Here is a 15,329-nt window from a genome sequence, read left to right as displayed (position 1 = left end):
CCTACAGGAAGAGCAAGGGTAAATGCTCACATTCGATGGCGTCTGGCACGTTGGAGAGGTGTTCTCTTCACGGATGAATCCCGGTTTTCACTGTTCAGGGCAGATAGCAGACAGCGTGTGTGGCGTCGTGTGGGTGAGCGGTTTGCTGATGTCACTGATGTCAACGCTGTGGATTGAGTGGCCCATGGTGGCGGTGGGGTTATGGTATGGGCAGGCGTATGTTATGGACAACGAACACAGGTGCATTTTATTGATGGTATTTTGAATGCACAGAGATACCGTGACGAGATCCTGAGGCCCATTGTTGTGCCATTCATCCACGACCATCACCTCATGTTGCAGCATGATAATGCACGGCCCCATGTTGCAAGGATCTGTACACAATTCCTGGAAGCTGAAAACATCCCAGTTCTTGCATGGCCAGCATACTCACCGGACATGTATACGCCGATCCAGAGCATCCCAAACATGCTCAATGGGTGACGACAGCGTGTTCCAGTTCCTGCCAATATCCACCAACTTCGCACAGCCATTGAAGAGGAGTGGACCAACATTCCACAGGCCACAATCAACAACCTGATCAACTCTACGTGAAGGAGATGTGTTGCACTGCGTAAGGCAAATGGTGGTCACACCAGATACGGACTGGTTTTCTGACCCCCCCAGACCCCCTCAATAAAGCAAAACTGCACATTTCAGAGTGGCCTTTTATTGTGGCCAGCCTAAGGCACACCTGTGCAATAATGATGCTGTCTAATCAGCATCTTGATATGCCACACCTGTGAGGTGGGATGGATTATCTCGGCAAAGGAGAAGTGCTCACTAACACAGATTTAGACAGATTTGTGAACAATATTTGTGAGAAATGATCTTTTGTGTATATAGAAAATGTTTTAGATCTTTGAGTTCAGCTCATGAAAAATGGGAGCAAAAACAAAAGTGTTGCGTTTATATTTTTGTTCAGTATATGTCTGCAAGAAGTGTGGTCAGCCAAAAAGACTGGAGACCGGCCACACTCAGGTGTACGGCGTCAGCTACTGCGCATCGGTCGGTGGGAAATCCGTGGAGTAATGGAGGGAGGAGGTCAGAAAACATCTGGACCGCAGCCACCAGGAGACTGACTTTCTTTATTATTATTACTCCCTTAATTTCCTTTTTTTAATAAATTATTTACATTGTTTTTATTTGAAGTGGTGTTTGTGCAGTTGTTTGTTCACAGTTAAGTCTCTTTGTTGTTGTTGGTTGTTGTTATCTTTATGATTGTAGGAGCCATGAATGGATTTATTGTGATGAAGTTTAAATGGTTAATTTTGTGGTTTATATTGGGGTTATTTTGGTTGTTATTTAGTTTTACAATCACAGTAATTAGGTCACAGGGATATGGGCGGTGATACCTAGTTAAAGGGAAATTTCGGTTTATTTCAACCTGTCTCCTATCGTCCTAAATTTGTTTCAAGTGACTAGTGACATAAAAATAATAGTTAGCCTGTTAGCCGTTAGCCTAGATACAGCCGGGGCGCATAGTAGCGTCAGACCTGTTAAAACGTAAGTGAACGGGCAATCTTTCAAGTGCAAAGTTAGTCCACTAAACAAGCTTTTTTTCCACAAAGACCGCCTCATATCGTTAGGATAAATGTCAGAGAACATATAGAAAACGACATGTAAACAAACACCCCCTTTGTTGACAGAAAGTTGAACTAGCCCACCCTCACGCTCAGTGTTGCGGCAGACCTCCTTTCAGTTTCTGTGTACCAACACCATTTCCCTCAGGGGAAACGAAGCATGTATTTACTTGTATACAGATAAACAATACATTTTGAAGACAGTAAAGCCTCCACTAAAATAGCATGTTAAGTCGTGTGTGTGATTTATCCTTCAGGGATTTATACTTGGGGATTTATCCTGGCTTCATATGAGCAGAGGAAATCTCCACTCGTCACTAGGCTAATTTATACAATGTGAAATGCCATAGGCTGGCGTTAATAACGTTAGCAAGTTGTATTTGCTTGGAAAACGTGTTTAGTATAAGACAGTTGTTTTGTGAGTTGTAATGGAGCCACATTGAGTGCCGTTACCTTTGTTACATGTTGCTGTTGTCCCTGGTTTTATATGAGAAGAGGAAAAGATCGCTAGCGCTAGGCTAATTTATACAATGTAAAATGCCATAGACTTGTGCTAATAACGTTAGCATGTTGTATTGGTGGGGGAAATGTGTCCAGATAAAGACAAGTGTTTGTCTGTCAGTTCTGCAATTTATAGTGAAGCCAATTTGCTTGCTTGTGTTTGAAATTGTCCCTATTAAGCCATATTTAATGTGTGTTTTGAATCAACTATATAAATAAAGTTTGATTTGAACTAAACTTTACAGCACTTAACACAGTCCTCCACCACCTACTAGTGTTTTGGAGGTGTAACTGCAGAATTACACAGACACACCACCGCAGAAGTAAAAATAACGTGCAGATTTATTTTTTCCCCACAACTAATCGATTAGTTGAAGATTATGTGTGACTTTAGTCGACCAAGATTTTCTTTGGTTGACTACAGCCCTAGTTGTGGTGGGCTTTCAAAATCATATATGTGGCTCTATCAGTCGAGAGGAGATCATATTCTGTTTGAAGTCGAAGCCTCTCTTTAAAGAGAGATGGTGATGGCGAGACTGAGTGTTGTAAGTCTATATCTGCAACTGAGTGGGAGATGTGGCTTATCTTAGAATTTCTGAGTTTGTTAACTCCTGCAGTGTAGCCGATTATTCGCCCACGTAAGTAGACTTTGAGGGTTTCCCACAAGACTGAGTGGTTAGTTTCTGGGGATGCATTAGTCTTAAGGAAAAATCTTATTTCTGTGGAGATGAATCTGGTAAACTCCTCATCCACCAGCAGAAGAGGATTGCGCCTCCAATTCCGATTGGGCCGAGGATAGTTGGGCATTTCCAATTTAAACGAGACAGCCGCATGATCAGACACAGTTATACTGTGGTAGGTGCACGAGGTGACTGTCCCTAACCTTTTATCAACCAAAAAGTAATCGATACGTGTATGTATGGTGTGCGTTGGAGAAGAATGAAAATGCTTTCTTATCAGGAAATTTGAATCTCCAGACATCAGCTTAGGCTGACCTGTCCATGAAATCATTTATAATTTTAGCCGATTGTCAAAGAGATTGTTTTCTGGTAGAAGATCTGTCCAGGGTGAAATTTAGGACACAATTAAAGTCGCCTCCTATGATAAGGTTATATGCGTTATAGCTGGGTGTTGCTGCAAAAAGTTTGTCAAAAAAGTGTCCGTCATCACAGTTTGGGGCATAGACACACACCAGAATAACTGGGGAGTAGAATAATTGGCCACGTAGAATTACATATCAGCCCCCTGGGTCGGTAATCACCCCCTCAACCTGAAAAGGGACATCCCTACGTATGAGAATTGCTGCTCCTCTGGCCTTTGCCCCCAAATTTGGAATGGAATATGTGGCCTATCCAGTTTCTCTTAAGTAAATTGACGTGTTTTTGTTTTAAGTGCGTTTCCTGCAAAAAATAATACCTGCCTTTAAATGTTTTAAGTAGGAGTCTATCTTTAACATAGCAGATTAATAAAGACCTGACATAAAATAGATTCCAGAGTTACCATCAAAACCCAGGTAGCTTGTGAGGGATGGGCAGGACCTGTAGAGCGATATAAATATATTGGGAGTTTGGAGCAGACGGGGGAAGGAGGGAGGAACGAGGAGAAGAGGGAAAAAAAAAATTAAAAAAAAAAAATAAAAAGGAAAAAAATGGAAAAAGAAAGTGCAAAGCTGCAAGCCATACTAAATTAGCTTGTTCCAACACCAACTTGTAGGTACATGAACAGTTACTCTTTAACTTGAACTCTGTTTATAACATATGAGATATTGTCTAAAATCGGACACAGCCTGAACCAACACCTCAAAAAGGTAATAAGGCAACGAGGTCACCTGTACAGTGAGACAAAAAGCCACTGTCCCTTGGTCCCTAGTTATTAGTGCTATCTATATCCCCGTTTGTAAACATGAAGAAAAATAAATAAATAAATAAAATAAAATGGGCGGCCTCTGACGAGGCAGCCTAATCCGAGCGCCGTAACTCAGGTGTTATTTTAAATTATCGGTAGCATTTAACAAGCATAAAAATAAATAAATAATTAAAAGAAAGAGTAAGTGGCAATAAAGCGGGAAAACAAATAGAGTTGGCTCGGGAAGACTCACCACCTAGAGCTCTCAGTTTGTTTATGTAATCTGGTTGCGATATTTACATGCGTTGGTCCATGTCCAAAAAGGATGTCACCTCCGCTGGAGTGGCAAAAGTGTGTCTTTGTCTGTTCTTATCCAACACTTGGAGCCCGGCTGGGAAGAACATCCTATAGGAGAGGCCGGTGGAGGTTTCCATTTGTTGAATGGTCTCGTCGTGTCGATCAATTATGGCCCGGTCAGCAGATAATTGGGCGGATAGTTTGGAGATAATTCTCTCCTCCATGCCCAGCAGCAGCGTCTCCTGTCGGCTTGGGTCAAGCTAGCATCGCCGTCACCGCCCTCTCGGAGCACACGTTCTTGCGGCTAGCATTAGCTTCCAACAGATTTTCATCTCGACTCGTTGTTTCACTCCGCTCGTCCTGAGCCGGGTTCCGGCTGGCTTTGGGTTTTACCCATGATTTTACCATCGTCTTAGGAGGTGAAGGTTGAGGCTGCAGTAGTTACTTTTAGAATAGGCCCTTTTCAAGCTTCTTCTTCTTCTTTCTTTTTATAGCGGTTGGCAAACAACTTTTCAGGTGCATTACCGCCACCTTCTGGACTGGAGTGTGGAACAGAATATACTATGTATTAAATTTTTTTTACAAGCCCTGTTGCTTCCAAAAACCTAAAAATCTCTCCAAATACAACATCCCCTGAGTTTCTCCTCAATATATCTGCTACATTAAACGGTATCTTATTTCTCTTAAATGCTGCTTTGAGTGTGTTTCTCTGTGTTTGGTACTTTGGACACTGGAAGAGGATATGTTCTACAGTTTCTCCTGACTCACAATGTTCACAATTTCCTGTTTCATGTTTCTGTATTATGAATAATGTGCTATTTAACCCCGTATGACCAAATCTCATGCGTGATATGATGTCTTCTTCTTTGCTGCTCCTATGACATTCTCTCATTTCTCCAACATTCCTTTGTATATTGTAAAAATGTCGACCTCTGCTCTCTCTGTCCCATTGCTTCTGCCATTTCTTCTTCATCTCTGATTTTACTATACTTTTAATCTCGGCTTTACTGTATGTTACAACCATTGATATTTGTTCTTTTCTTGTTGCACTCTTGGCATACTTATCGGCCAGTTCATTCCCCTCAAATCCTATATGTGCTGGAACCCAAATGAACTTGATCTCTACTCCTGCTCTCTTTATTCCCTGTAATATATGTGCTATCTCGAATATTATATCTTGTCTTATATCTGACTGAACATGTTTTATACTGACCAATGCACTACTGGAATCTGATGCTATAAGCACTTTACCTGGTCTGACTTCATGTACCCAGTTCAATGCCATATGAATGGCCAGTAGCTCTCCTGTGTATATTGCTAAATCATCATTGACTCTTTTATTCAATACAATATTTAAATCTGGAACTACAAATGCTATTCCTACTCTGTTTTGTCCTGATTTGGATGCATCTGTATATACTTTAATAAACTGACTGTATTTTCTATTTATATATTTGTTCACTTCACTCACACTCACACTTTTCCCTTTTTCTTTCTTTAGTAATCTCAAATCGATAATTGCCTCTTCCAGTGTCCAAGGTGGGACAATAGAAAGTGGAACTGTTTTACTCATATTTTTATCAGCTATCCTACTTTCTTTAACCCGGTTTTCAATTGTCCATCCAAAACTTTGTACCTTTCTTCTTTCTTTCTCTTGACATGGTTTTAAAATATTCTGAGCTGGATGGTTTTCTCCATGTCCCCTTAAATGTGCCCAATATATCAATGATATTTGCTCTCTTCTAATTTCTAGAGGCATTTCACCCATCTCTACTTGCAAGGCTGACACTGGAGTGGTTTTCTTTGCACCACAACACACTCTTAGTGCTTGATACTGTATGCTATCCAGTTTTTTTAACATTGTTTTTGATGCAGATTCATATACTATACATCCATAATCTAATACTGACCTGATTAAACCAATATATACCGTTTTCAATGATGCTCTATGTGCTCCCCAATCTCTTCCTTTCAAACACCTAATAATATTCAGTATCTTTTTACACTTTCCTACTACTTTTTCAATATGTGTTTTCCAAGTAATCCTTTTGTCAAACCACATCCCTAAATACTTAAAACAATCCACTATTTCTAAATCTTGCTCATATAACTTAAGATTGATTTGGTTTTGTATTCTCTTTTTGGTGAAGACAACCACTTTTGTTTTGTTAACTGAAAATCTAAAGCCCCACTTCAATGCCCAAGCTTCTACCTTTCCAATAGCCTCCTGCAATTTCCCGACAATAAATGCAATATTTCGCCCCCTTTTCCACATAGCCCCATCATCTGCAAATAACGAAACACCAATAGAACTGCATACGTTACTAAATATGTCATTTATCATGATTGAAAATAAAATCGGACTAATAATACTACCTTGAGGGGTTCCATTCTCAACTGTGTAGTTTTCACTCAAGTTTTTACCCACCCTTACTGATATCTTCCTGTTAGTTAGAAAATTCTTGATCCATCTAAATATTTTCCCTCTTATTCCCATATGATATAATTTAATAAGCACCCCCTCCTTCCACATCATATCGTACGCTTTTTCCACATCGAAAAACACAGCCACTATACTTTCTTTATTTACATGGGCTCTCCTTATCTCATGCTCTAAGCATAAAGCAGGATCTACCGTGCTCCTTCCTTTTCTGAATCCACTTTGATAGCATTTTAATTCTCCCCTTGTTTCTAAATAATAATTCAACCTTTCATTAATCATTTTTTCCATGGTTTTGCCTATATGAGATGTTAGAGCTATTGGCCTGTAGCTCTCTGGCAAACTCGAGTCCTTACCTGGCTTACAAATAGGAACAATTATAGATTCTTTCCATTGATTAGGTAAGTTCCCCTCTTCCCATATCTTATTGTACAATTTCAATAACACCTCTTTACTTTGATCACTAAGATTATCTAACATACAATAGTTTATTTAATCTTTTCCTGGAGTTGTTTTTCCAGTTTTTTTTAAAGCATTATTCAGTTCTGTCACTGAAAACACTTACATTTCCGTATTCTTCCTCACCTTGTATTGTTTCAATATTTTCTAATACTGTTTTTTCCCTGCCTTCTTTCTCCTTGTTACTCAAATTTTCTGTACTGTGTACCTTAGCAAAGGTTTGTGCTAATAGCTCCGCTTTTTCCTTGTCCTCTATTATAAAGTTCCTGCCATTTTTCATTACTGGATATCCGTATTCTTTCCTATTACCTGACATTCTTTTGATCATACCCCACACTCTTTCCAACGGTGTACTCCTACCAAGTGATTCACAGTACTTTCTCCAATACTCTCTTTTTGTTCTTTTTATTAGGCTACTCTCCTCACTGTTGCCTGTTGTTTCTTATAATTTATTAAATTCTGAAAACTAAGAGCTTTTTTCAATACCTTAAAGGACTTGTTTCAAACTTTTATTGCCTCAGTACATTCATTTGTCCACCATGGTACTAATCTTTTCTTTTTATTCCCACTGCTTCTTGGAATAGACTCCTTTGCTGCCTCATTTATATTTTTGCAAATTTCATTGTTCAGTTCATTAATCGACGTATTTACATTTATCATTCTCATTTTACTCAATATTCTGAACTTATCCCAGTTTGCTCCCTCAAATTTCCATCTCCCTTCTCTCTTGCTCTGATCAATGACACTTTCCATTCCTATACTTATATATATTGGATAGTGGTCACTACCCACTGTGCTCCTCCTTAATACTTCCCAATTACTTTTCCCTGCCAAAGGTTGTGAGACCAATGTGAGATCTATTGATGACTCTGTGCCCTTTTCAAGCTGCGCATCATTAAAGCGGAAGTAGTCAAACTCCGGGGATGTTTACTTCCGGGTTACCCTCAGTGCCGGTGTTGTGTCCCTACTGGTTTCCAATTTAACTGGTTTCCTTACCGAACAGCTGCAGATGTGCTTCGCCTCCGTCAGCAGATTCGTCACAAATTCACAAACATACACAACATATTACTGGCGATCTTAAAGTCGCAGCCCACATCTACCACAGCGAATATGCTTCTGTAAGTGAGCACTACATACCAGCGACATTAAAAAAAGAAAGGAAAGAAAATATGACATACACAAATTTGCGTCAAGCTGGACTCGATTTCACGTCAACAAAAGACAATATAACACAAACCGCGATTTCACGTCAACAAAAGACAATATAACACAAACCGCACGTCTACCTGTGTGAGCCACTGAAACTCACAGAGCGCATGGCTTTCCTCAGGTATTCGTAAATTACGTCAGCATCCAGGTAACATTTTGATTTGGGCTGACCTGAGACAACTGGTTACCCTCGGCTTGCCTTGAAAGTACCCACACATATAATGTTTCTTGTTCTTTTTCCACGAGTCTACAAACATATTCAGTGCCACATTACAGTCTGCACAACACTGCACACTATGACAAAGCCTGTCATGTTTAAAAAGTGACGATCTAACTCGGAAAATGCTCTCAAAATACACTAAATAATATGTAAATAAAAACCAAGCACTTATAGCCACTGGATCATTACAGAGGTGACGCAAGGACTTACATTTACTCACGTCACTGTAATTGAGTAGTTTTTTGTGTACTTGCACTTTTTAAAATCTAATTTGAGTGTTACATCAGTAGCCTATGTTTTAATTTAAGTATTATGCTTCGCTGCATTTTAAATGACTTCCGTGACCGAGTAAAAAAAAAAAAAGTCGGCCGAAATTTTAAAAAAGCAAACGGAATTGTATAAGCGTTAACTACCGAAATTTTAAAAAAGCAAACGGAATTGTATAAGCGTTAACTACCATAGTAGGCTATGACAACCTGGCAGCTAGCTCTGATGGAGACATATGAGCTCTAAGAACAAACTCACAATTATGGACGCACACTAAAAGAAATGTCGCCATGGTCCGAGAGAGGTGACGTCATGCTGTTATCTCTGTCTCTACAGGTACGCAGTGAGCGAGTTAGATCGTCACTTTTTAAACATGACAGGCTTTGTCATAGTGTGCAGTGTTGTACAGACTGTAATTTGGCACTGAATATGTTTGTAGTCTCGTGGAAAAAGAACAAGAAACATTATATGTGTGGGTACTTTCAAGGCAAGCCCAGGGTAACCAGTTGTCTCATGTCAGCCTAAATCAAAATGTTACCTGGATGCTGACGTAATTTACTAATACCTGAGGAAAGCCATGCGCTCTGTGAGTCTCAGTGACTCACACAAGTGGACATGCGGTTTGTGTTATATTGTCTTTTGTTGACGTGAAATCGAGTCCAGCTTTACGCAAATTTGTGTATATCATATTTTCTTTCCTTTCTTTTTTTAATGTCGCTGGTATGTAGTGCTCACTTACAGAAGCATATTCGCTGTGGTAGATGTGGGCTGCGACTTTAAGATCGCCAGTAATATGTTGTGTATGTTTGTGAATTTGTGACGAATCTGCTGACGGAGGCGAAGCACATCTGCAGCTGTTCGGTAAGGAAACCAGTTAAATTGGAAACCAGTAGGGACACAACACCTGTCATACGACGAATTTTGTTTCAACGAGTCACACCGCAATTTGCCGAGGACTACAATGGCTGATGTTAATAGAATCGCCGATTTTTTTTCATTAACATCCAGGTCAAAACTTGACAAAGGCTACAAGTTCTTCGTGGAAAGCTACTTATTCGACTATCAAGGTAAGTTACCGATGCTAGGCTAACGCTAGGCTAATGTTAACTGGCTACCTGGACGAACTATAAGCAAGCTCACCGTTTAACGATCTCTGGACATGTTGAGTTTATTTTAAATTGTAAATAAATTGTTTTGTATTAACATAATTCTAATCTTTCCCCTTTTCGCGGATATATGTAGTGTCGGAGATAGTAGATGGAGAGGTGGCAATTCGGGCAAGATGCCACAGATCAATGAGGAAAAAAGAGCAGCCACAAATTATTTTTTATGCCATAAATGTCCTATGTCCTATGTTCTTGATCTCAGGTTGGGGTGTATGTATGTGTGTGTGTGTGTGTGTGTGTGTGTGTGTGTGTGTGTGTGTGTGTCTTCTCTCAACAGATCACATTGGAAGCTGCCACGGTTCCTATAGTGGTGCGGTCCACTTCTTGTTCCTGTGCTGCCGGGAGAGCCCTTTGTAATCATTTGGTGGGGCTTCTCTATCAAAGTGCCCATTTCAGCACTTTAAATTACAAGGTGGTTCCACTGCATGTGTCATGCAGACAGACTGCAGACCTGGCATAGGCCTCAGACCCAGGTCAGGAATCAAAACTAGGTTAATACAATTGTTATAAGAAAGAGGAAGGATTTTCAAGTACACAACTTTACTGTCTTTGTTTTCTTTTGACAGGGGATCAGGCCAGAGTCAGCTGACATGATGTTGGTTTCCAAACCAAAATTGAGGGGCAAAGTTGGTGTGAAGTCAGGTGTTAAGTCCACCTTATATGCAGCATATTCAGGTGAATCAACCTATGAATGCAACTCCAAACATCTGCAAATAAATCCACTCCCTCACAATTGTAGTTGCTACTAAAATGCAAATAATATAGCAAATAGTCAAATACATCTTCAGTATCTGTTTTAACCAGATATAGTACATATTTTTAGCTATTTTTTTTTTTCATTAATTATTGTTTAATCTGAGTCATTGTTTGTTCAGCATTAATTTGCAGCCTTGTAATTACAAGCTCACCTGGCTATATATATATCCTGACGGCAAAATAAAATCGTCACTTAAATCTGGTATTAATGTTTATATTGATCCTCAATTAAACTTGTGTGCCAGGTCTCCTTCCTGACCCAGGTGTGATATCTATTGGGGAGAAACTGAGGGACATCCGGCCACAGCCAGGAATCTGCAAGACTCTTCATGGACTTGAGAAACTCACCATGGTGGAGTCCAAATTTGGTCCTGTGCCCTTTGGATCTGTTTTATCATACCAGTGCCCCCTAGAGGCTACTAGGGAAATTATAAAACATCCAAATGCTCCAGAATTTCCTCAGCTGCCAGTTGAAGGCTACAAGTTTCAAGCCGACTTTTGAGTTCACGCCTAACTACGAGCAGCATTATCACCTTGAGAGTCTGAAGGTGTCTCGTGAACTCTCAGCTGCCATGGAGGCTGAGACCAGGGACCAGTCTGACAGCCCTGTGTGGGTCCAAGTACGACGGACAAGAGTGACAGCCAGCAGGTTCAGGGAGGCATGTCATGTACGTGGTGAGTCCTCAGCAAAAGCCCTGGCTTCCCGCATCCTCAAAGGAGCACCCCAAACCCTGGCAATGAGAAGAGGTCTGAACTTAGCAGGAGCCTGAGATTTTAAAACAGTTTTCTGAAGAGTGCAATGTGTCTGTTTATCCTTGTGGGTTCATTGTGCATCTAGATGCACCTCACCTTGGTGCCAGCCCAGATGGCAAAGTTTTTGACCCAACTGAAACTACACCGTTTGGACTGGTGGAAGTGAAATGCTGTGACACTGACTCTGTTGCTGTGGTGAAGCACCTAACACCAGTCAGAGGGCAGGCCACTCTTAAGAAGAGTTACAAATATTACTGGCAGGTTCAGAGCCAGCTTGCCATCAGCGGACTGGAGTGGTGTGACTTTGTAACTGACACACACACAGATTTCACAATGCAGAGGATCTGGAGGGATGAGGACACCATCAATGCAATGAGGCAGCAACTTGACCTGTTCTATTACAACATCTATATGGATGTGTTTCTCAAGTCCAAACATTGAGTACTGTACTGTATATCTTATTTGAAAGAGTTCCATGTTTCCAATCCACTATCTTCTGTTCTGAGGATGTTTCAGTTAGGATGCACTTAACAAGTGATACTGTTTTTTTTGTTTTTTTGTGATTTTGTAAATTACTTGACTGGCTAAACAGCATGTTAAATGGAATGTTTATGTAACTGTCAATTTATGTATAACTATCTGAAGATATTGAAGTGAATGACTTTACATTGTGTATTTTTTAACAGTCCACACTGCAAAAACTCAAAATCTTACCAAGAGTATTTGTCTTACTTCTAGTCAAAATGTCTCATTTCTAGTCAAAACAAATCTGATTATTACACTTAAAATAAGACTCATCACCTAAAAAATAACTTGTCTTTAGACAATTTCACTTGAAATAAGTAGAAAAAGTGAAAATTGTCTAGAAAAAAAGTTACTTTTTAGGTAATGAGTCTTATTTTAAGTGTAATCAGATTCATTTTGACTAGAACTAAGAAATATTCTTGGTAAGATTTTACATTTTTGCAGTGCACTCTTATTGTACTTGACATGTACTATTTAATTGATCCAATTTTAAATATAAATGAGGAATATGTTTTTTATTAACAATTATTTTCCCCTCCAAATTAATCTCTTAATTTTGTAAGTACAGTAAAAAGTGCTACTGATGACATTTTCTTTTCTCAGTATAACCTGGAACACCTAATCATTCTGTCTGCCTTGTCCTCTGGTGTTGGTGCTGAAATAAAGAGTCAGGAGTCAGTGCTGGGTCTCTGTTTCTTTAGTGAAGGTTTTGTATAAGTCAATAGCTGATTTGACACAAAGTTCAGTTGTATAGGTTGTGCAATATGAATCACATCATTTCACACATTTTGATAGACAAAATTTCCAAACTTTTCCATAACTTTTCAAGGAATTAGAATTTAAAATTTCCATGTGATGTGAGGCAGTACTTTAAATTATTAGTACATTAGGCAAATAGGACACCATTAATATTGGATTCTAGTGTTTCAGGGTCACTGCATCACATTACATGGAAGCAATTGAAACAATACATGAATTTTCCATAAAAAACGTGAAATGACTAAAATCCACTCAATCATGAATTTAAAAAAAAAACATGCAAAATGGTAAACCAGTGGTTCCCAAACTTTTACAATTCATGGCCCACTTGAAAATCTCAAAAATGTTTGCAGCCCACATAATGCATTCTCAGAAGTTTTTATTATAACGATCGAACATTCAGGACTGAACAGAGTGCAGGGGAAACAAGTAGGAAGCTCCACAGTCACTAACACAGCATCTGAAACATGTTGCAGCATTTTCAGTATTACAGTTTTCAAGGAGCTGTACACACAAATCATTCAAGGAGCTCCTTGAAAACTGTAATACTGAAAATGCTGCAACATGTTTCAGTATTACAGTTTTCAAGGAGCTGTACACACAAATCATACAAGGAGCTGTCCATTACAAAATTGTACTGATTTGCAAATGATTTGGCAGCCCACTTGCAACAACTTCGTGGCCCCCCAGTGGGCCCCAGCCCACAGTTTAGGAACCACTGTGGTAAACAAAAGCCAAAGCGCTAGACAGGCTTGTCACTTTGGATGTCCAGAGGGCCTTGGTAGTGGGTCAACAGGCAGCACACTGCCCACAGATGGTTGATGGAGCCTGCCAGGGAGAGGGGAACAACTCCATCCCATATGTGGTACTCCTTGACCCGTCTTATCGCCCTCTCCACCAACACTCTTAGACGGGCAATGGCTTGAGTTTTTTGTGTGTCTGTTGTGCTGAGCTGGGGGGTGGTTTTGAATGGGGGGATGATCAGCGTTGCCCCTACCTCTGCCAGCAGATCTTCAATTAAAAACCCTTTGTCAGCCATGACTCCATCTCCAGGCAACAGCAACTGTGCTAGACCCGATTCTCTGGTGATTTCTTTGTCAGAAATCGAGCCAGTGTACAGCTTGGATATAAATGTTATCATACCGGAAGGAGCGATCCCGATCAAACCTTTAAAGGTGGTGTGGATCTTGTAGCTGGAGAAGGTCTCAGACTGTAAGATGAGGGAAGATGGGGTCTCACAGTGAAGCTCAGTACAGTCAATTATCACTCTCACATTAGGACAATACTGCCGGAACTTGTTAGGCATGGTGGCCTGTACCTGCTCCCGAGTCATCCACGTAGGCTGTGACCCAAGGACTTGGTATAAGTAGCTTGCCCATGTGAGGATGGTCCGACTGACTGTCGATACACTGACATTAAATATTGATGCCAGTACCTTTTCCTTCAACCCAGCAGCGATGCGGCAGAAGAACATGAAGCACTCGTCAATAAGAGGCAGCTTGCGGTGGGGGCTTGGTGCTCCAAATGCTGTTTTCTGTGCCTTTGACCAGTAGAAAAGCCTGGAAGCAGATGGATGAATTGATTCCCAGAAAACCATGAACACCGCCTCTGATGGGAATCTGGTGTAGAAGCGGAAGTCTTCATCTGAGGCACAAAAGTGGTTAACTTTGGGCTGCTGTTGTTGTGTTGTAAGCTGTTCTAACTTTGGGCTGCTGTTGTTGTGTTGTAAGCTGTTCAAGTTCCAGTTGTAGCTCCTGCACTTTAGCTTCTAGTTCCATGATTGTCTGACCGACATCATCTGATGTACCTAGGCACAAAAATAAAACAAAATCAGGTACATGATTACCCATCTGCAATACACCACATTCTCTTTCAACTTTGATATGAGAAAAGTACTGGTTCCAGGACATTGTGATATTTTAACATGCTAGGTGCAAGTGTAAACAACATAATTTTAATGCAAAGTTAGCCCACACACCGTTAAGTTTTTATTAGTGTCTATTAAATAAGTTTCCACTTAGATTGTATTTAGTTATATTATTGACTAACTGGGAGGCGCATAAACTTACCAGATGAAGGTGGAAATGCATTATCATGGTCAAGGAGAGGAGATGCGTCTGCCTCGTTAGCATCCCCGGCGGTCCTAACGTCAACACCCAGTCTCTCACTGGCCCTTTCATACACCGACTGCCGTTGTTCTCTGGTTCCCCAGTCATTCCAGGCAAACTTCAACGGGACAGCCCCCCTTTTAAGACGCCTGAAGCCTTTCGGAGTTAAATAAATGTCATCATTGTTGAAATGCAGACTACAAACATAGGTGCTCCCATGAAGAATCTTGAACGTTGCGCCCTCGTCTCTTCTGATGGCTGTAACCCAGCGAGCTCGCAATTTATCATCCGATGGAAACTCGTGAAAGCTTAAGTATGGATGTTTTTGCTTGTTGTTGGAACAATACGGGACACTGCAGTGACATCTCCAACGCGATTGTGCCATTTTAACCTCTTAGATTT

The 15,329-nt window shown here is 40.4% G+C and overlaps 1 protein-coding gene across 1 annotated transcript; it reads right to left on the bottom strand.

Moving 5' to 3' along the window:
• Positions 1 to 4,738: 4,738 nt before the first annotated feature.
• On the bottom strand, positions 4,739 to 6,970 carry LOC126400369 (uncharacterized). Its single transcript, XM_050061023.1, has 2 exons — positions 6,694 to 6,970; positions 4,739 to 6,529 (listed from the first exon to the last, which is right to left on the bottom strand). The coding sequence occupies exon 2, from the start codon at positions 6,325 to 6,327 to the stop codon at positions 4,834 to 4,836; it is 1,494 nt and encodes a 497-aa protein (XP_049916980.1). The 5' UTR covers positions 6,328 to 6,529; positions 6,694 to 6,970; the 3' UTR covers positions 4,739 to 4,833.
• Positions 6,971 to 15,329: the final 8,359 nt, after the last annotated feature.

Source organism: Epinephelus moara, chromosome 2, assembly GCF_006386435.1.
Source record: "Epinephelus moara isolate mb chromosome 2, YSFRI_EMoa_1.0, whole genome shotgun sequence".
Taxonomy (NCBI): Eukaryota; Metazoa; Chordata; class Actinopteri; order Perciformes; family Serranidae; genus Epinephelus; species Epinephelus moara.
Note: the sequence above shows the minus strand (reverse complement) of the source record. Positions and strands in the feature narration are given on the sequence as shown.

Coding starts and splice junctions, on each gene's coding strand:
- LOC126400369 (XM_050061023.1), bottom strand. CDS start 6,327: ATGTGGTTTGACAAAAGGATTACTTGGAAAACACATATTGAAAAAGTA.